The sequence below is a fragment of the Pseudophryne corroboree genome, chromosome 2, assembly GCF_028390025.1.
Source record: "Pseudophryne corroboree isolate aPseCor3 chromosome 2, aPseCor3.hap2, whole genome shotgun sequence".
Lineage (NCBI taxonomy): Eukaryota > Metazoa > Chordata > Amphibia > Anura > Myobatrachidae > Pseudophryne > Pseudophryne corroboree.
The window spans coordinates 1043370313-1043392157 of record NC_086445.1 but is presented as its reverse complement, the minus strand read 5'-3'; the positions used below and the strand labels follow the sequence as shown (position 1 = coordinate 1043392157).

General features: G+C 52.2%; 1 protein-coding gene across 9 annotated transcripts in view; it reads left to right on the top strand.

Annotated features, from left to right (window-relative positions):
• Window positions 1-452: 452 nt before the first annotated feature.
• Window positions 453-21845, top strand: part of STXBP5L (syntaxin binding protein 5L) — a 619515-nt gene continuing 598122 nt past the window's right edge. For 2 of the 9 annotated variants that reach the window (XM_063956848.1, XM_063956847.1), the window contains exon 1: window positions 460-2868. In XM_063956848.1, the coding sequence (XP_063812918.1) occupies window positions 2671-2868 (198 nt within the window). In that variant the 5' untranslated portion in view covers window positions 460-2670. Of the gene's footprint in view, window positions 2869-21845 lie in introns of all 9 variants that reach the window. The other 7 variants (XM_063956850.1, XM_063956849.1, XM_063956843.1 and 4 more) reach the window with 6 other exon arrangements.

Genomic DNA, 21845 nt, shown 5'->3' with positions numbered 1-21845 from the left:
TGTAGAGAAGATTGGGGCTCTGTTCCTGTGCTCAGTAGTAGGCACTAGTCTTGTAGAGAAGATTGGGGCTCTGTTCCTGTGCTCAGTAGTAGGCACTAGTCTTGTAGAGAAGATTTGGGCTCTGTTCCTGTGCTCAGTAGTAGGTGCTGGTCTTGTAGAGAAGATTGGGGCTCTGTTCCTGTGCTCAGTAGTAGGCACTAGTCTTGTAGAGAAGATTGGATGCTCTGTTCCTGTGCTCAGTAGTAGGCACTAGTCTTGTAGAGAAGATTGGGGCTCTGTTTCTGTGCTCAGTGGTAGGCACTAGTCTTGTAGAGAAGATTTTGGCTCTGTTCCTGTGCTCAGTAGTAGGCACTAGTCTTGTAGAGAAGATTGGGGCTCTGTTCCTGTGCTCAGTAGTAGGCTCTAGTCTTGTAGAGAAGATTGGAGGCTCTGTTCCTGTGCTCAGTAGTAGGCACTAGTCTTGTAGAGAAGATTGGGGCTCTGTTCCTGTGCTCAGTAGTAGGCACTAGTCTTGTAGAGAAGATTGGTGCTCTGTTCCTGTGCTCAGTAGTAGGCTCTAGTCTTGTAGGGAAGATTGGAGGCTCTGTTCCTGTGCTCAGTAGTAGGCACTAGTCTTGTAGGGAAGATTGGGGCTCTGCTCCTGTGCTCAGTAGTAGGCACTAGTCTTGTAGAGAAGATTGGGGCTCTGTTCCTGTGCTCAGTAGTAGGTGCTGGTCTTGTAGAGAAGATTGGGGCTCTGTTCCTGTGCTCAGTAGTAGGCACTAGTCTTGTAGAGAAGATTGGATGCTCTATTCCTGTGCTCAGTAGTAGGCACTAGTCTTGTAGAGAAGATTGGGGCTCTGTTCCTGTGCTCAGTAGTAGGCACTAGTCTTGTAGGGAAGATTGGGGCTCTGTTCCTGTGCTCAGTAGTAGGCACTAGTCTTGTAGAGAAGATTGGGGCTCTGTTCCTGTGCTCAGTAGTAGGCGCTAGTCTTGTAGAGAAGATTGGATGCTCTGTTCCTGTGCTCAGTGGTAGGCACTAGTCTTGTAGAGAAGATTGGGGCTCTGTTCCTGTGCTCAGTAGTAGGTGCTGGTCTTGTAGAGAAGATTGGGGCTCTGTTCCTGTGCTCAGTAGTAGGCGCTAGTCTTGTAGAGAATATTGGATGCTCTGTTCCTGTGCTCAGTGGAAGGCACTAGTCTTGTAGAGAAGATTGGGGCTCTGTTCCTGTGCTCAGTAGTAGGTGCTGGTCTTGTAGAGAAGATTGGATGCTCTGTTCCTGTGCTCAGTAGTAGGTGCTGGTCTTGTAGAGAAGATTAGGGCTCTGTTCCTGTGCTCAGTAGTAGGTGCTGGTCTTGTAGAGAAGATTGGATGCTCTGTTCCTGTGCTCAGTAGTAGGCACTAGTCTTGTAGAGAAGATTGGGGCACTGTTCCTGTGCTCAGTGGTAGGCACTAGTCTTGTAGAGAAGATTGGGGCTCTGCTCCTGTGCTCAGTAGTAGGCACTAGTCTTGTAGGGAAGATTGGGGCTCTGTTCCTGTGCTCAGTAGTAGGCACTAGTCTTGTAGGGAAGATTGGGGCTCTGTTCCTGTGCTCAGTAGTAGGCACTAGTCTTGTAGGGAAGATTGGGGCTCTGTTCCTGTGCTCAGTAGTAGGCACTAGTCTTGTAGAGAAGATTGGGGCTCTGTTCCTGTGCTCAGTAGTGGGTGCTGGTCTTGTAGAGAAGATTGGATGCTCTGTTCCCGTGCTCAGTCTCTATTAGAGGAGATTGGGTCCTGCAAGCCTGCCGTCAGCAGTAGGAGATGGACAGTTGCAGAGAAGTTTGAGGGCTCTGGATTGAAGTTTATGTATCTGCTGTATAAGTTCTCATTGTAGACTGGTTTATGGAAGGAATAATGCAGAAGCTGTGATAGATTCAGCACGGTGCATGTAAAAGGTATAAGCACGGGAGCTGTGGGAAGAATTGATGTAGCACAGGACTGGTTATAATGCAGTAGTGACAGGTGGCCAGAGACACAGCAAATATAGGCTACACAGGGAACTCTAAGTATATTGTATTAATGTAGTGTAGTATAATCACGGTAAGTGTTGTAAGACCAGCAGAGGACCAGCAATGAGACTTGTATAAGAGCTTATAAGAGACATAGGACATAGCGCACATTGAGGTGCTGGAGCCTTCGTGGAGCCTGGGTGTCTGAGCAACAATTGGCTGTGTACATAGGACTTGGACCTCCTGTAGAAGAGCTTGTGTAGTGCTTACATCACCTGCGCAGCGTGGAGCGAGGCTGCCAGAGTCACCGTCTATTCACATTCAGAAAGTCATATCAGTGACTGGGAGGCCTTCTACTAAACCAGCACATTCCTCTCTCATGTAACGGTGGAGCTATCGCTGCTGCAGAGGGGGATACATTGGATGCCATAGTGTCTGGATCACAGAGGTATATCACTGCCCAGAACATATTTTTTGTATATTTTTGTGACTTGTGACATCATCTTTGCATTTTTAAAAACAAATACTGCTGACAGCACCACGGGCGGACTCGCCCCGTAATGTTTTCTTTCAGACGTTCATAGTACTCTCTTTTTTTTTTTTTTTTTTGGCACCGTTTCCGTTACTTGGAAGTGACTCTTTTTTTTCTCTTGGGGGATGAACATTGGGGCTCTCTGTACCCCAGCCTCCTAGAGGTTACCCAGGATGAAGAAGCTGAATTTCCGTAAAGTTTTGGAGGGCTTAACTGCCTCGTCCCCCGTTGGCGGCGGTGGAGCAGCGGTGGGTGGTGGAACCGGTGGCGGCTGCTCACTATATCCATCCGGGACGCTTGGTGCCGTTGTGTCGCCCCGAGATGCGGACGTCCAGGAGAGCCTGACCTCTGAACAGTTCCATATCTGCAAGGTAACTTGCTGCACCATTCCGAGGGGCTTCTGTTGTGGATGCATAGTGACCAGTGTGTGCTGTGTTGTCTCCCCAGTGTTTAAGCAAATGCACTTACTGCTAGCAAGCGTACCTACAGTAATATGTGACAGGCATTTAGTTCATGTGCATAGCGAGTCCTGACCTCACAACGTCCGCAAGTGTCCAGGTCATGACAGCATTTAGGTGTAGATGATTGGGGTTGTAGGGTGGCCAATTAGTGAACGCTGTAATGCAGGTATACAGTCACATTGCACAGGTATACAATCTCTACTGACGGGTGGTGTAGCGTTATCTCATACCCTGTATCCTGCATGTGGAACTATTGTCCTGTCACCACTTGACGCTTTGTACAGTAGTATAATATTGGAGCATGAGAGCCGTATTATGTTAGTATCATCACATACTGTAGGTGTTCTGGCTATAGAAAGCTCTGAGGCCCATATCCGGGTGTCTCTTTCGTAGCTTGGTGAAGTCACACAACAGTTGTAACACGGGTGTATTGCATTGGGGTGTATAGGTGATTTTCCTCTCACACGCATGTTGATAAATATGGCTATACACATAATTCTTCTGCATATGTTTCAGCGGACATATATAGACCTGTGTCATTCATTTAAAAGCGATTATAGCCTGTGATCTCCTAGGTATGATGGCTGAATAGGAGACAAAGAGGACAGCAAAGTCCATCGTCCTGTGCATCTTGGATGCGGCTTATAGCATTGGGGTTTCAGGGGTGATATTGGTGGCTGCATGGGCACAGCATATTCATACAGCACAGAAAATATCATTGTGCTATTTACAGTTCAGCTGTGTGTGCTTATGTGGAATTGCATAGTGACATGATCCCTCAGTTCTAGAGCAAAGCTTTGTATTCTCTCGTTTACTATTTATTCTCTAATTCTCTAATTGACGCCTCTTTCCTATAGCGTGGTGTAATTATTAGTGATCTGGTGCAGCTGACCCTGCACAGAGCAATCTATAAACAAGCCACTTGATCTCTGATCTGCGGCGGATGTTAGCACACATGAGGAAATGTAGAATGATCTTACCAGAAATTAACCCCTCGCTGCAACCCGTAGCGTTGGGCTGGAGAGGAATGACTGCAGGAGTTTTAGTGCATTAGGCAAGTGAAGGGTATTTTGTCGCTTTAGCCCTTGGATGATATTTGCTGTTCGCCCGCAGTTGGCAGACCCTGTTCCGGCATTCTACGGTATGCCCACTACATTCCCCCGTTCCTGGTGTATGGCAGAAACAGCCTTGTATCTTGCTGAGATTTACTAATCAATGACACATATGAACAATAGCTTGTAATATTGTTTCAGTAGTCACATATCACTTTACAATCCTGGAGCACTGTGCTGGTTTTTATATGTTTGCGCATATTGAAATCTTGTAGCAATCAGATGTGGCTTCTGCTCGTTGCACTTGTGTTGTTATTGATTTTTATTTCTCCCGTTTGTTATATTGTTGCACTGGAAATTGTGGAGTTACCTTTAAACGGTTCAATGAAATAGATTGTTTTCATGGACTGCTTAGGAGAAATGTCACCTTCCTGCGGTCTGTAACCTGCAACAGCCAGCAGATTGTTCCGGGGCAGCAGCACTGCTATACCTGTAGAGGCTACAGCACCTGCTGTATACCCTGAGACTGGGGAAATGTCATTCAACGCGATGGACGCCATGTGTCATTCCGGAACAGCACATTGCATCCATTGCATGCAGAAACACTTGCGAGGTTGGTGGAACCTTACGTTGCCGGTATGTTGGCAGCTGACCATCGCACCAATAACGGAATCCTCCCCCTCCCTGCTTGGGATTTGGGATTGAGACACCGGCTCGGTACTTGTCGTTGCCAGTGCATTGTTTTCTGGTGCTGTGTAGCTGTGATGGATTTGTTTTATTCAGCAAGTAATATGGCAGAAGGTACTTCATTATATATACTGGGGATTGCTCCCTTATATCTAGTGCATTATGTTTGTGAGCAAATAAAAGAGCTGTAAGAACTCAGGCCCGGTGTAATCCATAGCGTCTGTCGCTGCTCCCAGGGTAGGTGGCAGACGGCATTTTCCCTCTGTGCACCTGAATGGTGTTCATTGAGACATTGGCCCTCATTCCGAGTTGTTCGCTCGTTCTTTTTCATCGCATCGCAGCGATTTTCCGCAAACTGCGCATGCGCAATGTTCGCACCGCGACTGCGCCAAGTAAATTTGCTAAGAAGTTTGGTATTTTACTCACGGCATTACAAGGTTTTTTCTTTGTTCTGGTGATCGTAATGTGATTGACAGGAAGTGGGTGTTTCTGGGCGGAAACAGGCCGTTTTATGGGTGTGTGTGAAAAAACGCTGCAGTTTCTGGGAAAAACGCGGGAGTGGCTGGAGAAACGGGGGAGTGTCTGGGCGAACGCTGGGTGTGTTTGTGACGTCAAACCAGGAACGACAAGCACTGAACTGATCGCAGATGCCGAGTAAGTCTGGAGCTACTCAGAAACTGCTAAGAAGTGTCTATTCGCTATTTTGAGAATCTTTCGTTCGCAATTCTGCTAAGCTAAGATACACTCCCAGTAGGCGGCGGCTTAGCGTGTGCAATGCTGCTAAAAGCAGCTTGCGAGCGAACAACTCGGAATGAGGGCCATTGGGAGGTGTGCGCGTGGGGTACATTTTAAAATCTCTCTAGATATTTTATCGACCCCAACATAAAACACAGTGCCAAACACAGAAGGGGTCATAATAAAATAAAAAAATCTACACTGACATGAAACAAAACCTAAACTTGTCCCTCGCTCAAAAGAGCTTACAGTCTATAGGTTGCGGGGAACAACTGATATATACTGTAAGATAGTGAAGTAACAGTGGTAGCTGGTGGTGGAGAAAGTGTGCTAGGACACGTTGTGTCACAATCATTAATAACCTCTGATAGTAAAGCAGCCATAGATGACCAGCTTATTGGGGGTCATTCCGAGTTGTTCGCTCGTTAGTTTTTTTCGCTACGGAGCGATTAGTCGCAAACTGCGCATGCGCAATGTTCGCAGTGCGCCTGCGCCAAGTAAATTAGCACAAAAGTTTGGTATTTTACTCACGGCGTAACAAAGTTTTTTCATCGTTCTGGTGATCATTGTGTGATTGACAGGAAGTGGGTGTTTCTGGGTGGAAACTGGCCGTTTTCTGGGAGTGTGCGGAAAAACGCTGGCGTTTCTGGGAAGGTGTGTGGTAGAGAAGGATCAGGTGTGTGGTAGGGTAGGATCAGGTGTGTGGTAGGATAGGATCAGGTGTGTGGTAGGGTAGGATCAGGTGTGTGGTAGGGTAGGATCAGGTGTGTTGTAGGATAGGATCAGGTGTGTGGTAGGGTAGGACCAGGTGTGTGGTAGGGTAGGATCAGGTGTGTGGTAGAGAAGGATCAGTAGTGTGGTGGGGTAAGGTCAGGTGTGTGGTAGGGTAGGATCAGGTGTGTGGTAGGATAGGATCAAGTGTGTGGTAGGGTAGGATCAAGTGTGTGGTAGGGTAGGGTCAGGTGTGTGGTACGGTAGGATCAGGTGTGTGGCAGGGTAGGATCAGGTGTGTGGTAGGGAAGGATCAGGTGTGTGGTAGGGTAAGATCCGGTGTGTGGGAGTGTAGGATCAGGTGTGTGGGAGTGTAGGATCAGGTGTGTGGTAGGGTGGGATCAGGTGTGTGGTAGGGTGGGATCAGGTGTGTGTGGTAGGGTAAGATCAGGTGTGTGATAGGGTAAGATCAGGTGTGTGGTAGTGTAGGATCAGGTGTGTGGTAGTGTAGAATCATGTGTGTGGTAGGGTAGGATCATGTGTGTGGTAGGGTAGGATCAGGTGTGTGGTAGGGTAGGATCAGGTGTGTGGTAGGGTAGGATCAGGTGTGTGGTAGGGTAGGATCAGGTGTGTGGTAGGGTAAGATCAGGTGTGTGGTAGCGTAAGATCCGGTGTGTGGCAGGAAAGTATCAGGTGTGCGGTAGGGTAGGATCAGTTGTGTGGTAAGGTAGGATCCGGTGTGTGGTAAGGTAGGATTGGTTGTGTGGTAGGGTGGGATCAGGTTTGTGGTAGGGTAGGATTAGTTGTGTGGTAGGGTAGGATCAGTTGTGTGGTAGGGTAGGATCAGGTGTGTGGTAGGGTATAATCGGTTGTGTGGTAGGGTATAATCGGTTGTGTGGTAGGGTAGGATCAGTAGTGTGGTAGAGAAGGATCAGATGTGTGGTAAGGTAGGATTAGTTGTGTGGTAGTGTAGGATTAGTTGTGTGGTAGGGTAGGATCAGGTGTGTGGTAGGGTAGGATCAATTGTGTGGTATTGTAGGATCAGTTGTGTGGTATTGTAGGATCAGTTGTGTGGTATTGTAGGATCAGTTGTGTGGTAGGGTAGGATTAGTTGTGCGGTAGGGTAGAATCAGGTGTGTGGTAGGGTAGGATCAGTTGTGTGGTAGGGTAGGATCTGGTATGTGGTAGGATAGGATCTGGTATGTGGTAGGGTAGGATCTGGTGTGTGGTAGGTTAGGATCCATTGTGTGGTAGGGTGGGAACTGGTGTGTGGTAGGGTAGGATCCGGTTTGTGGTAGGGTAGGATCCGGTTTGTGGTAGGGTAGGATCTGGTGTGTGGTAGGGTAGGATTAGTTGTGGGGTAGGGTAGGATCAATTGTGTCGTAGTGTAGGATCTATTGTGTGGTAGGGTAGGATCCATTGTGTGGTAGGGTGGGATCAGGTGTGTGGTAGGGTAGGATCAGTAGTGTGGTAGGGTAGGATCAGTTCGGTGGTAGGATAGGATTAGTTGTGTGGTAGGGTAGGATCAATTCTGTGGTAGTGTAGGATCAGGTGTGTGGTAGTGTAGGATCAGGTGTGTGGTAGGGTAGGATCAGTAGTGTGGTAGGGTAGGATCAGGTGTGTGGTAGGGTAGGATCAATTGTGTGGTATTGTAGGATCAGTTGTGTGGTATTGTAGGATCAGTTTTGTGGTATTGTAGGATCAGTTGTATGGTAGGGTAGGATTAGTTGTGCGGTAGGGTAGAATCAGATATGTGGTAGGGTAGGATGAGTTGTGTGGTAGGGTAGGATCAGTTGTGTGGTAGGATAGGATCTGGTGTGTGGTAGGGTAGGATCAGGTGTGTGGTATGGTAGGATCCATTGTGTGGTAGGGTGGGATCCGGTGTGTGGTAGGAGTGGATCTGGTGTGTGGTAGGGTATGATCTATTGTGTGGTAGGGTAGGATCCATTGTGTGGTAGGGTGGGATCAGGTGTGTGGTAGGGTAGGATCCATTGTGTAGTAGGGTGGATCAGGTGTGTGTTAGTGTGGGATCCGGTGTGTGGTAGGGTAGGATCCGGTGTGTGGTAGGGTAGGATCCGGTGTGTGGTAGGGTAGGATCCGGTGTGTGGTAGGGTAGGATCTGGTGTGTGGTAGGGTAGGATCCATTGTGTGGTAGGGTGGTATCAGGTGTGTGGTAAGGTAGGATCAGGTGTGTGGTAGGGTAGGATCCGGTGTGTGATAGGGTAGGATCCGGTGTGTGATAGGGTAGGATCCGGTGTGTGATAGGGTAGGATCCGTTGTGTGGTAGGGTAGATCCAGTGTGTTTTAGGGTAGGATCAGTTGTGTGGTAGGGTAGGATCCGGTGTGTGGTAGGGTAGGATCCGGTGTGTGGTAGGGTAGGATTCGGTGTGGTAGGGTAGGATCCGGTGTGTGGTAGGGTAGGATCCGGTGTGTGGTAGGGTGAGATCCGGTGTGTGGTAGGGTGAGATCCGGTGTGTGGTAGGGTGGGATCAGGTGTGGTAGGGTAGGATCCGGTGTGCGGTAGGGTGGGATCCGGTGTGTGGTAGGGTGGGATCCGGTGTGTGGTAGGGTAGGATCAGGTGTGTGGTAGGGTAGGATCAGTTGTGTTGTAGGGTAGGATCAGGTGTGTGATAGGGTAGGAATCCGGTGTGTGGTAGGGTAGGATCAGGTGTATGGTAGGGTAGGATCCGGTGTGGTAGGGTAGGATCAGGTGTGTGGTGGGGTAGGATCAGGTGTGTTGTAGGGTAGGATCAGTTGTGTTGTAGGGTAGGATCAGGTGTGTGATAGGGTAGGATCAGGTGTGTGATAGGGTAGGAATCCGGTGTGTGGTAGGGTAGGATCCGGTGTGTGGTAGGGTAGGATCCGGTGTGGTAGGGTAGGATCAGGTGTATGGTAGGGTAGGATCCGGTGTGGTAGGGTAGGATCAGGTGTGTGGTAGGGTAGGATCAGGTGTGTTGTAGGGTAGGATCAGTTGTGTTGTAGGGTAGGATCAGGTGTGTGGTAGGGTAGGATCTGGTGTGTGGTAGGGTAGGATCCGGTGTGGTAGGGTAGGATCAGGTGTGTGGTAGGGTGGGATCAAATGTGTTGTAGGGTAGGATCAGGTGTGTGATAGGGTAGGATCAGGTGTGTGGTAGGGTAGGATCAGGTGTGTGGTAGGGTAGGATCAGGTGTGTGGTAGGGTAGGATCAGGTGTGTAGTAGGGTAGGATCAGGTGTGTGATAGGGTAGGATCCGGTGTGTGGTAGGGTAGGATCAGTTGTGTTGTAGGATAGGATCAGGTGTGTGATAGGGTAGGATCAGGTGTGTGGTAGGGTGGGATCCGGTGTGTGGTAGGGTGGGATCCGGTGTGTGGTAGGGTGGGATCCGGTGTGTGGTAGGGTAGGATCAGGTGTGTGGTAGGGTAGGATCTGGTGTGTGGTAGGGTAGGATCTGGTGTGTGATAGGGTAGGATCAGGTGTGTGGTAGGGTAGGATCAGGTGTGTGATAGGGTAGGATCCGGTGTGTGGTAGGGTTGGATCCGGTGTGGTAGGGTAGGATCAGGTGTGTGGTAGGGTGGGATCCGGTGTGTGGTAGGGTGGGATCCGGTGTGTGGTAGGGTGGGATCAGGTGTGTGGTAGGGTAGGATCAGGTGTGTGGTAGGGTAGGATCAGGTGTGTGGTAGGGTGGGATCCGGAGTGTGATAGGGTAGGATCCGGTGTGTGGTAGGGTAGGATCCGGTGTGGTAGGGTAGGATCAGGTGTGTGGTAGGGTGGGATCCGGTGTGTGGTAGGGTAGGATCCGGTGTGGTAGGGTAGGATCAGGTGTGTGGTAGGGTGGGATCTGGTGTGTGGTAGGGTGGGATCCGGTGTGTGGTAGGGTAGGATCCGGTGTGTGGTAGGAATCAGGAGAGAAAGTACATGTAAAATAGATGAACTGGTAAGATCACAATGGACTATAATAACGTTACCGTTTGTCTTCAGCAGTCCTCCCTCCTGCCCGGCTTCTGCTGTATGTGCGCTGCGTGTGTCTCTCGGAGTAGCTGTGTGGTTTTGCCCCCATAATGCGTACTGCTGTGACATAGCCGGGTGGCTAGTTTCCTGGCATTACAGATATTGTGGTGGCCGCTTCTGTAACAAGGAGATCGTGCAGATCACCAGAGGTGGTAAAGCGTCCTCAGCAGTACTGGGAACAGTAATTACAGTTGCACTCCTTTTGTGCGGCAGCTGGTAGTGTTTCAGTGTATCTCCTAAACATCCCTCCCTTATGTGTTGACACGCCTAGGGGTAAATCACCTATTCTATTTCAGAACTCACGGCGTGTTTGTGTCTAAAATATCTGTATTTACTATTCACCAGTTTCAGTGTCATCTGATGGCAGTGTCGGTCAGTTCTGTTGTCGGTCATAGGGTAATTCAGACCTGGTCGCACGCAGGCTATTTTTTGCACTGCTGCGACCAGGTAATCGCCGCCTACAGGTGAGGGGGAAATCGCTGTGCAGGGGTGCGATGGGCTGTGCAGTTTCAGCACAGCCCAGGACTTACTACGCCACTGCGATGATCCGGGCTGCTACTGACGTCAGGGACGCTCCTCTGCAACAGCCGGGCACTCCTGCATTTCTTCCGACACTCCCAGAAAACAGTGAGCTGCCGCCCAGAAACGCATTCTGCCTGTCAATCTTTAAGCCGTCGCTCTCTGGCAACTCCCGTCGCCGGTTAACAATGCGCCTGTGCATTGTGGCCCGCACGCATGCGCAGTTCAAACCCGTTTGCACGGCTGCTTGAAAATGCAGCGTGCGAACGGGTCTGAATGACCCCCATAGGCCACGATTAGCCCAACACTTCCTCATGGATTTATATAGGGGAAAACATACCACGTGCAATGTCTACATCACAAACCCCTGACAGAGAAGCCCCACACCTCCCAGCACACTGTGGGGTACAGTGAGGTGGTTGGGGGTAGCTGGTGTTAGGAGAGGGCATTTTGGAGAGGAGATTGGCGAGTGATCAGCGAATTCTGAAAGTTGTTTTATCATTTTCTGCAGTTTTGTCTTTGTCTACATTTTGTCTAATTTATTGTCTGCTGTCATTTATTTGTGTACCCATTGTGTAGGGAGTTTAGTGTAGTGTACAGGAGGTTTTCTTTTCAGTGTTTGTCTTCTTTGTGTTGTTATTTGTATAGATCAGAGGTTCTCAAACTCGGTCCTCAGGACCCCACACAGTGCATGTTTTGCAGGAGCACAGGTGTATTAATTACTCACTGACACATTTTAAAAGGTCCGCAGGTGGAGCTAATTATTTTACTTGCGATTCTGTGAGGAGACCTGCAAAACATGCAGTGTTTGTGCCCCCGAGGACCGAGTTTGAGAACCTCTGGTATAGATGGAGGGGCGAGGAGGAGGAGCAAAGAGGACCCACTCGCGCAAACCCCGGGCTCCCATCCCCAGCTTCACTTCCTAATTGGGAATGATCACCTCCAATTCTGTGCTGACATTAGGGCAGTAATTCAGGCCTGATCGTAGCAGCAAACTTCTTAGCAGTTGGGCCAAATAATGGGGTCATTCCGACCCGATCGCACGCTGCAGTTTTTTGCAGCGGTGCGATCGGGTCCCACCTGCGCATGCGCCGCGACCGCAATGCGCAGGCGAGTCGTTACCCAGCGACTGGAAACGCCGGGCAGCGTGGGACCTTACGAAGAACGCGACCGCAGCGGCAATTGCAAGGTGATTGACAGCAAGAAGGCGTTTGTGGGTTGCAACTGACCGTTTTCTGGGAGTGCCGTAGGAAACGCAGGCGTGTCCAGGCGTTTGCAGGGCGGGTGTCTGACGTCAGACGTAAATTCCGGGACCGGACAGGCGGGAGTGATCGCAGCGGCTGAGTAAGTTCAGAGCTACTCAGAAACTACACAAAAAGTTTTTGCACAGCTCCCCTGCACATGCGATCGCACACTTGCTATGCAGAAATACACTCCCCCATAGCGTGGCACCAATCTGATCGCACGGCTGCAAAAAACTGCTACCGTGCGATCAACTCAGAATGACCCCCAATGTCCACTGTAGGGGGAACAGATGTAACATGTGCAGAGAGAGTTAGATTTGGGTGGGTTATATTGTTTCTGTGCAGGGTAAATACTGGCTGTTGTATTTTTACACTGCAAATTAGATTTCAGTTTGAACACACCACACCCAAATCTAACTCTCTCTGCACATGTTACATCTGCCCCACCTGCAGTGCTCATGGATTTGCCCAACTGCTAACAAATTTGCTGCTGCTATCAGATCTGAATTAGGCCCAGTGTACATTTCCCATATTTATCACTTTGTTTCACAGCAACAATAAATAAAAAAAACAATTAATGGTAACACAACAAACAATACATTTTGTAAAGGTACACCAAGGGGCATATTCAGTTGTCCCCAGAATTTTACCCTGCTAAATTTTTTTGGGGACCTAGCGCCCAGTTTTGAACTTCCATGGCGATGTGCGTTCCCGATACGCACGGTATTTAATAATAAAATAAAAGATGGATCAGTAGCCACTTACCGAGGTGTTCCGGTCGCTCTTCAGTCTGCCGCGCCCGGCTGCCGCATGCCCCTCACTCCTGGGACAGACACACACACACACACACACACACACACACACACACACACACACACACACACACACACACACACACACACACACACACACGCAGAATCTCATACACACACATGACACACAAGACGTCACAGCAGCATGTTAGGGGAAGAGGAGGAGGAGGACAGCACCGTAATTTTGGACTATTTCTGCTAATTGGAGACTTCTGATTGCTTAATTAGTCGGGGGGGGGGGGGGGGGTAGGAGTTTTAGAAGCAAGTTACTACAGTTTTTCCTAAAAATAATGACTTTTGTAAAAGCTGATGCTTAGTACATCTGCGGTTTGTGTGGAATAATCGATGGTTGGTCCGATGTTCTAAAGTAATTTAGAGTTGGTTGGTTTTTCAGACTTCTGTCAGTTTTGACTTTAGTAAATCTGCAGCTTTTGTTTGCAAAACCGACAGAAAATGGACCAAAATTCCAAAACCGCTGGTTAGTAAATCCTCCTTTCCTCTGCCCTCACACATTGCCGGCTTTTTACATTTTATAAAGATGATTGTATAGATACAGACAGGTCGGGTCTCCCGTATCCAGAGACATGAAAACTGGAATATTCCAAACACAACGGAATATTCTGTCCCTGTAGTGACGTCATAATGTGGGCGGCGCCATGACGTTACTCTAATGTGGCCGGCGTCATGACGTTACTCTAATGTGCCCGGCGTCATGGCGTTACTCTAATGTGCCCGGCGTCATTACGTTACTCTAATGTGGCCAGCGTCATGACGTTACTCTAATGTGGCCGGCGTCATGACGTTACTCTAATGTGGCCAGCGTCATGACGTTACTCTAATGTGGCCGGTATCATGACATTACTCATGTCAGGGACCAATGACAGCCGGCTTTGGAGTGCGTTTGCAGCCATTCCGTCACAGCTTGCGCTTCCTGGACCTGCTGCCGACCATCCCTAGCATATACCGGATCCGTTGCGACCCTCCGCTGACACGCCGGACACTCTGCCGACCCTCCGCCGACAAGTATTCTGATAACTAGAAAAATTCCATCCCGTCAGCCCCTGCTTCATCAGCTGCTCTGATGCGTACCGCGCCACCCCCTCTGTGCCCACTCCTCCCCTGCGTCCAGCTCCCCCCTACCAATTACAGGTGTGTACTTACCTCCCAGCGGGTACTCCCCCTCCTCTATTGCTAGGGTCTGCCCCGTCTCCTTAGCAGGGGGAGCTGCTGGAGGGGTGACGCACATGCATATTGGAGAGAGGACAGACCATATAGATTTATTATATATATATATATATATATACATACATACATAGAGACGGACAGCACACCTGTTAAATACAATGGCAAATGTCCCGGTGCCAGCGGTAGGTGCACAGGCAGTACACCAATATATCCAAAAGAGTCATCCACGGCACTCAGTAAATAATTCGCACAGAGGCAGAAATATAGCAACGTTTCGAAGGATTTATTCCCTCATCGTCAGGCACAAAATACAATGAAAAAACATCTCACCTTATACCCCAGGTAACCCACGTGTTGGCGGCGGCGTCCGGAAATCAGAGGGACGTCGTCCACAAAGGACGTCATCAACCGCTGCCCGTTGCCATGGCCACCTAACAAAACAAACATATAAAGAAACGGAATACAATGTAGTCCAGGGAGGATGCATAGCTACAAATGATCACAATAACATCCCAATACATCTTGCATAAAATACAAAGTAAACATTGACGGAATCAACAATAAGAGAATAAAGAGAAAGAGCAAACCCCTAATCAGATGCACGCATAGATCCCCGACTGTTCATTAAGGCCCTTAGGTGCTAGAGTCTGAAGCCGATGAATCCATCTGGCCTCGCACCTAAGCAATTTCAAAGACCGGTCACCTCTTCTCACGTCAGGGGGGATATGATCGATTATTATGTAGCGCAGAGTGGCCAGACTGTGTCCCGCGACAATGTGGCAGATATCTGTGTATAACTGCGCCGACCGTGGGGTGGTACACGTTTCAGTGGTGCGACCGATGGCGAAGTCTAAAGTTGCGCCGGGCGTAAATTCAGTGTATTAAGACGCTGCGAGGGGCGACTCATCAGATGCGCACCAGGGAAGGGCTTTGTAGCGGTATTAGTGGAAAGTTGCAGACACAGCTGCGGCACAAGCTGCCTCCTCCTCAGAATCAGACCTTTATCCTGAGGTGTGACGGGATATTGGCGTAGTCTGGAAAATGGCGTAATGAAGCCAGTGAGAATTTTGGTTGGACTAACAGTCTGCATATGGCGTGCATCATTTGCCGCAGGAGCGTAGGTGCTGTGTGTGGTGTACTGTGACTGATATGGCGTGCATATGGCGTGCATCATTTGCCGCAGGAGCGTAGGTGCTGTGTGTGGTGTACTGTGACTGATATGGCGTGCATATGGCGTGCATCATTTGCCGCAGGAGCGCAGGTGCTGTGTGTGGTGTATTGTGACTGATATGGCGTGCATATGGCGTGCATCATTTGCCGCAGGAGCGCAGGTGTTGTGTGTGGTATGCTGTAACTTGCACATAAAAACCACCCCTCAACTACACAAAAGTAAAACGGCGTAGCGGAGGAGTGTCTGTGGGCGGGGGAGTGTCTGGAGGTGGAGGAGTGTCTGGAGGTGGAGGAGTGTCTGTGGGCGGAGGAGTGTCTGTGGGCAGAGGCGGAGGAGTTTCTGTGGGCGGAGGAGTGTGTGGAGGCGGAGGAGTGTCTGTGGGCAGAGGTGGAGGAGTGTCTGTGGGCGGAGGAGTGTCTGTGGGCGGAGGTGGAGGAGTGTCTGGAGGTGGAGGAGTGTCTGTGGGTGGAGGAGTGTCTGGAGGCGGAGGAGTGTCTGTGGGCCGGAGGCGGAGGAGTGTCTGGGGGCGGAGGCGGAGGAGTGTCTGGGGGCTGAGGAGTGTCTGTGGGCAGAGGCGGAGGAGTTTCTGTGGGCGGAGGAGTTTCTGTGGGCGGAGGCGGAGGAGTGTCTGTGGGCGGAGGAGTGTCTGTGGGCGGAGGCGGAGGAGTGTCTGTGGGTGGAGGGGTGTCTGTGGGCGGAGGCGGAGGAGTGTCTGTGGGCGGAGGAGTGTCTGTGGGCGGAGGAGTGTCTGGAGGCGGAGGAGTGTCTGTGGGCAGAGGCGGAGGAGTTTCTGTGGGCGGAGGAGTGTCTGTGGGCGGAGGCGGGTCTGTGGGCAGAGGTGGAGGAGTGTCTGTGGGCTGAGGAGTGTCTGTGGGCGGAGGAGGAGGCGTGTCTGTGGGCGGAGGCGTGTCTGTGGGCGGAGGAGTGTCTGGAGGTGGAGGAGTGTCTGTGGGCAGAGGCGGAGGAGTTTCTGTGGGCGGAGGAGTGTCTGTGGGCGGAGGCGGAGGAGTGTCTGTGGGCGGAGGAGTGTCTGGGCAGAGGAGGAGGAGTTTCTGTGGGCGGAGGGGTGTCTGTGGGCGGAGGCGGAGGAGTGTCTGTGGGCGGAGGAGTGTCTGTGGGCGGAGGAGTGTCTGGAGGCGGAGGAGTGTCTGTGGGCAGAGGCGGAGGAGTTTCTGTGGGCGGAGGAGTGTCTGTGGGCGGAGGCGGAGGAGTGTCTGTGGGCGGAGGAGTGTCTGTGGGCAGAGGTGGAGGAGTGTCTGTGGGCGGAGGAGTGTCTGGGGGCTGAGGAGTGTCTGGGGGCTGAGGAGTGTCTGTGGGCGGAGGAGTGTCTGTGGGCAGAGGTGTAGGAGTGTCTGTGGGCTGAGGAGTGTCTGTGGGCGGAGGAGTGTCTGGGGGCAGAGGTGGAGGAGTGTCTGTGGGCTGAGGAGTGTCTGTGGGCGGAGGAGTGCCTGGGGGCAGAGGTGGAGGAGTGTCTGTGGGCTGAGGAGTGTCTGTGGGCGGAGGAGTGTCTGGGGGCGGAGGCGGAGGAGTGTCTGTGGGCAGAGGCGGAGGAGTTTCTGTGGGCGGAGGAGTTTCTGTGGGCGGAGGAGGAGTGTATGTGGGCGGAGACAGAGGAGTGTCTGGAGGCGGAGGAGGGTCTGTGGGCGGTCTCCACAAGGTAACAAATCTGGGCGTGTAATGGGGGCGTGTAGCGGGCGTGTGTACATGGGTCCTGGGCGGTGCATACACACGCCCGCATACACACAGTGAATAATCGCACACAGCCGGTTTAGTATAATCGCACACCGCTCGTGCGCTGCCTCGCCATATCAGCTGCAGGTGTCTGACCCTTCTGCATTGTGAATTTCAGGTTTATTCCTTTGTTCAGCTTATGTTGGTGAGTGCATCATTCTCACTGTTCATACATTACAGTACAGGACGTTAGTAACATATTATTATTATTATTATTATTATTATTATTATTATGACAATTTATTTATAGGGCGCCACAAGTGTTTGGCAGCGCCGTACATACAGCACACATTAGAACAATACAGGGCCCTTATCTCAGTACACAATACAGCTCAGACGTCAGGAAGCGCAGGAGCAATCAGCGTAATACTGGGGGCGGGCAGCCACTGGAAGAGATAGACAGTAACGAGCAGGAGGAGAGGCAGGATTAGACAGTCACTGAGGGGAGAGAGCTGTAATTGAGGTGCAACAGAAGAGGGCTATGAGAACAGGAGGGAGGAGGGCCCTGCTCTAAGGAGCTTACAATCTAGGGGGGAGGGAGGGAGACAGGTGACATGAGTTACAAGCAAGCGGAAGGTGGCCTGGTGTCAGGAAGTAAGCGAGGCAGAGATGGCCAAGGCGTGAGGATGGGAGAGCGGCCTCTAGACTGGGTTATGCGGAAGGGTACGCTTTGATGAACAGGTGGATTTTCAGGGCCTGCTTGAAGCTTTGCAAATATGCACATTACCCTGTGTCTGTACTTTCATTTACTGGAGACACTAAGGGGGCCGAAGGGCGTGGCAGGGATGCGATCGCCTCTGCCTGATTGACAGGCAGAGGCGATTGCTGGGCGGGAGGGGGTGGAACGGCGACGTTTGGCCACTGTTTCGTGGTTTTGGTCCGGCCAACGCAGGCGTGGCCGGACTGAATGGGGGGCGGGCCGCAGCGGCTGCGTGACGTCACACACAGCCGCTATGGGCCAGGGAGCGATGAGTAGCTCCCGGCCAGCACGCTAAAGCTGCCTTTGCACTTCTGTGAGGGGGGGCCGGACTGACATGCGGGGCGGGATAGTCCTGTGCTGGGCGTCCACCCGCATGTCAGGGAAGATGATCGTAGCTGTGCTAAATTTATCACATCTACGATCAACTCGGAATGACCCCCTAAGGCTGAGGTTCTCTTAGTGCATTGAACACTAATCTGCAAACTGCAGTATGATTGCTCCTAACGCTGGTGCGCTCAGCTCTCCGGGTGACTCCAACGCTGGTGTGCTCAGCTCTCCGGGTGACTCCTCTGTCTTCTAACGCTGGTGTGCTCGGCTCTCCGGGTGACTCCTCTGCCTTCTAACGCTGGTGTGCTCGGCTCTCCGGGTGACTCCTCTGCCTTCTAACGCTGGTATGCTCAGCTCTCCGGGTGACTCCTCTGCCTTCTAACGCTGGTGTGCTCAGCTCTCCGGGTGACTCCTCTGTCTTCTAACGCTGGTGTGCTCGGCTCTCCGGGTGACTCCTCTGCCTTCTAACACTGGTGCGCTAGGCTCTCCGGGTGACTCCTCTGCCTTCTAACGCTGGTGCGCTCAGCTCTCCGGGTGACAACTCTGCCTTCTAACGCTGGTGCGCTCAGCTCTCCGGGTGACTCCTCTGCCTTCTAACGCTGGTGCGCTCAGCTCTCCGGGTGACTCCTCTGCCTTCTAACGCTGGTGTGCTCGGCTCTCCGGGTGACTCCTCTGCCTTCTAACGCTGGTGTGCTCGGCTCTCCGGGTGACTCCTCTGCCTTCTAACGCTGGTGTGCTCAGCTCTCCGGGTGACTCCTCTGCCTTCTAACGCTGGTGTGCTCAGTTCTCCGGGTGACTCCTCTGCCTTCTAACGCTGGTGTGCTCGGCTCTCCGGGTGACTCCTCTGCCTTCTAACGCTGGTGTGCTCGGCTCTCCGGGTGACTCCTCTGCCTTCTAACGCTGGTGCGCTCAGCTCTCCGGGTGACTCCTCTGCCTTCTAACGCTGGTGCGCTCAGCTCTCCGGGTGACTCCTCTGCCTTCTAACGCTGGTGCGCTCAGCTCTCCGGGTGACTCCTCTGCCTTCTAACGCTGGTGTGCTCGGCTCTCCGGGTGACTCCTCTGCCTTCTAACGCTGGTGTGCTCGGCTCTCCGGGTGACTCCTCTGCCTTCTAACGCTGGTGTGCTCAGCTCTCCGGGTGACTCCTCTGCCTTCTAACGCTGGTGTGCTCAGTTCTCCGGGTGACTCCTCTGCCTTCTAACGCTGGTGTGCTCGGCTCTCCGGGTGACTCCTCTGCCTTCTAACGCTGGTGTGCTCGGCTCTCCGGGTGACTCCTCTGCCTTCTAACGCTGGTGCGCTCAGCTCTCCGGGTGACTCCTCTGCCTTCTAACGCTGGTGCGCTCAGCTCTCCGGGTGACTCCTCTGCCTTCTAACGCTGGTGCGCTCAGCTCTCCGGGTGACTCCTCTGCCTTCTAACGCTGGTGTGCTCAGCTCTCCGGGTGACTCCTCTGCCTTCTAACGCTGGTGTGCTCGGCTCTCCGGGTGACTCCTCTGCCTTCTAACGCTGGTATGCTCAGCTCTCCGCGTGACTCCTCTGCCTTCTAACGCTGGTGTGCTCAGCTCTCCGGGTGACTCCTCTGCCTTCTAACGCTGGTATGCTCGGCTCTCCGCGTGACTCCTCTGCCTTCTAACGCTGGTGTGCTCAGCTCTCCGGGTGACTCCTCTGCCTTCTAACGCTGGTGTGCTCAGCTCTCCGGGTGACTCCACTGCCTTCTAACGCTGGTGTGCTCAGCTCTCCGGGTGACTCCTCTGTCTTCTAACGCTGGTGTGCTCACTCTCCGGGTGACTCCTCTGCCTTCTAACGCTGGTGTGCTCGGCTCTCCGGGTGACTCCTCTGCCTTCTAACGCTGGTGTGCTCGGCTCTCCGGGTGACTCCTCTGCCTTCTAACGCTGGTGTGCTCGGCTCTCCGGGTGACTCCTCTGCCTTCTAACGCTGGTATGCTCAGCTCTCCGCGTGACTCCTCTGCCTTCTAACGCTGGTGTGCTCAGCTCTCCGGGTGACTCCTCTGCCTTCTAACGCTGGTGTGCTCAGTTCTCCGGGTGACTCCTCTGCCTTCTAACGCTGGTGTGCTCGGCTCTCCGGGTGACTCCTCTGCCTTCTAACGCTGGTGTGCTCGGCTCTCCGGGTGACTCCTCTGCCTTCTAACGCTGGTGTGCTCGGCTCTCCGGGTGACTCCTCTGCCTTCTAACGCTGGTGTGCTCGGCTCTCCGGGTGACTCCTCTGCCTTCTAACGCTGGTGTGCTCGGCTCTCCGGGTGACTCCTCTGCCTTCTAACGCTGGTGTGCTCGGCTCTCCGAGTGACTCCTCTGCCTTCTAACGCTGGTGTGCTCGGCTCTCCGGGTGACTCCTCTGCCTTCTAACGCTGGTGTGCTCGGCTCTCCGAGTGACTCCTCTGCCTTCTAACGCTGGTGTGCTCGGCTCTCCGGGTGACTCCTCTGCCTTCTAACGCTGGTGTGCTCGGCTCTCCGGGTGACTCCTCTGCCTTCTAACGCTGGTGTGCTCAGCTCTCCGAGTGACTCCTCTGCCTTCTAACGCTGGTGTGCTCGGCTCTCCGGGTGACTCCTCTGCCTTCTAACGCTGGTGTGCTCGGCTCTCCGGGTGACTCCTCTGCCTTCTAACGCTGGTGTGCTCGGCTCTCCGGGTGACTCCTCTGCCTTCTAACGCTGGTGTGCTCGGCTCTCCGGGTGACTCCTCTGCCTTCTAACGCTGGTGTGCTCAGCTCTCCGGGTGACTCCTCTGCCTTCTAACGCTGGTGTGCTCGGCTCTCCGGGTGACTCCTCTGCCTTCTAACGCTGGTGTGCTCAGCTCTCCGGGTGACTCCTCTGCCTTCTAACGCTGGTGTGCTCGGCTCTCCGGGTGACTCCTCTGCCTTCTAACGCTGGTGTGCTCGGCTCTCCGGGTGACTCCTCTGCCTTCTAACGCTGGTGTGCTCAGCTCTCCGGGTGACTCCTCTGTCTTCTAACGCTGGTGTGCTCAGCTCTCCGGGTGACTCCTCTGCCTTCTAACGCTGGTGTGCTCAGCTTTTCAAAGTATCGCTGCCGAGCCGATTTCAAGGCTTCTAATTGGATGAATGAAGGGGGTCATTCCGAGTTGCTCGCTACCTACTTTTTGCAGCCGTGTAAACGCATAGTCACCGCCCACTGGGGAGTGTATATTTATTGTGCAGCCGAGAGATGCAAACACATTTTGTTCAGTTTCTGAATAGCTCTGACCTTACTCAGCCGTTGCGATCACTTCAGTCTTTTTTATCCCGGAACTGACGTCTGACACCCGCCCTGCAAACACTTTGACACGCCTGCGTTTTTCCAACCACTCCCAGAAAACGGTCAGTTGCCACCCAGAAACGCCCTCTTCCTGTCATTCTCCTTGCGTTCGGCTGTGCGAACCCAATTCGTTGTAGAATCCATCGTTCAGCAACGATCCGCTTTGCACTCGTACGACGCGCCTTGCGCATTAATTTGCGTACGCATGCACAGTTCTGTCATGATCGCTGCGCTGCAAAAAACGTCAGCGTGCGATCAGGTAGGAATGACCCCCCTAATCATTATTGGTGATTGATAAAAGCTTTGGTGAGCCATCACTGAGAAGTAGTCACTACTCCCAAATATCTCTGTGGATTCAGTATGATTTACCGGCAGACGGGATGCCTGCTGTCAATATCCGGACAGCGGCATCCCGCCCGCCAGAATGCCGGCAGTGGGGCGAGCGCAAAGAGTCGTTGCTGTTGGCTGTTGGAATCCTGCACTAATCCCCAACTCACAAAGTGGACTTTGGGGGAGATTTATCAAAGATTAGAGAGAGATAAATTATCAACCAATCAGCTCCTGTCATGTTTTAAACACGACCCGTAATGTGGCAGCTAGGAGCTGATTGGCTGGTGCGTTATCTCTCTCCAGACCAGAGCGAGTAAAATATCCCTCATGATGCACATACAGTACATGGGCTTTATTCTGCAGAAAGTCACATTTCAGTGGAGTAAATCGGGACTAAGAGTGAAATTCAATGCTGGTGTTTGAATGTGAGAGC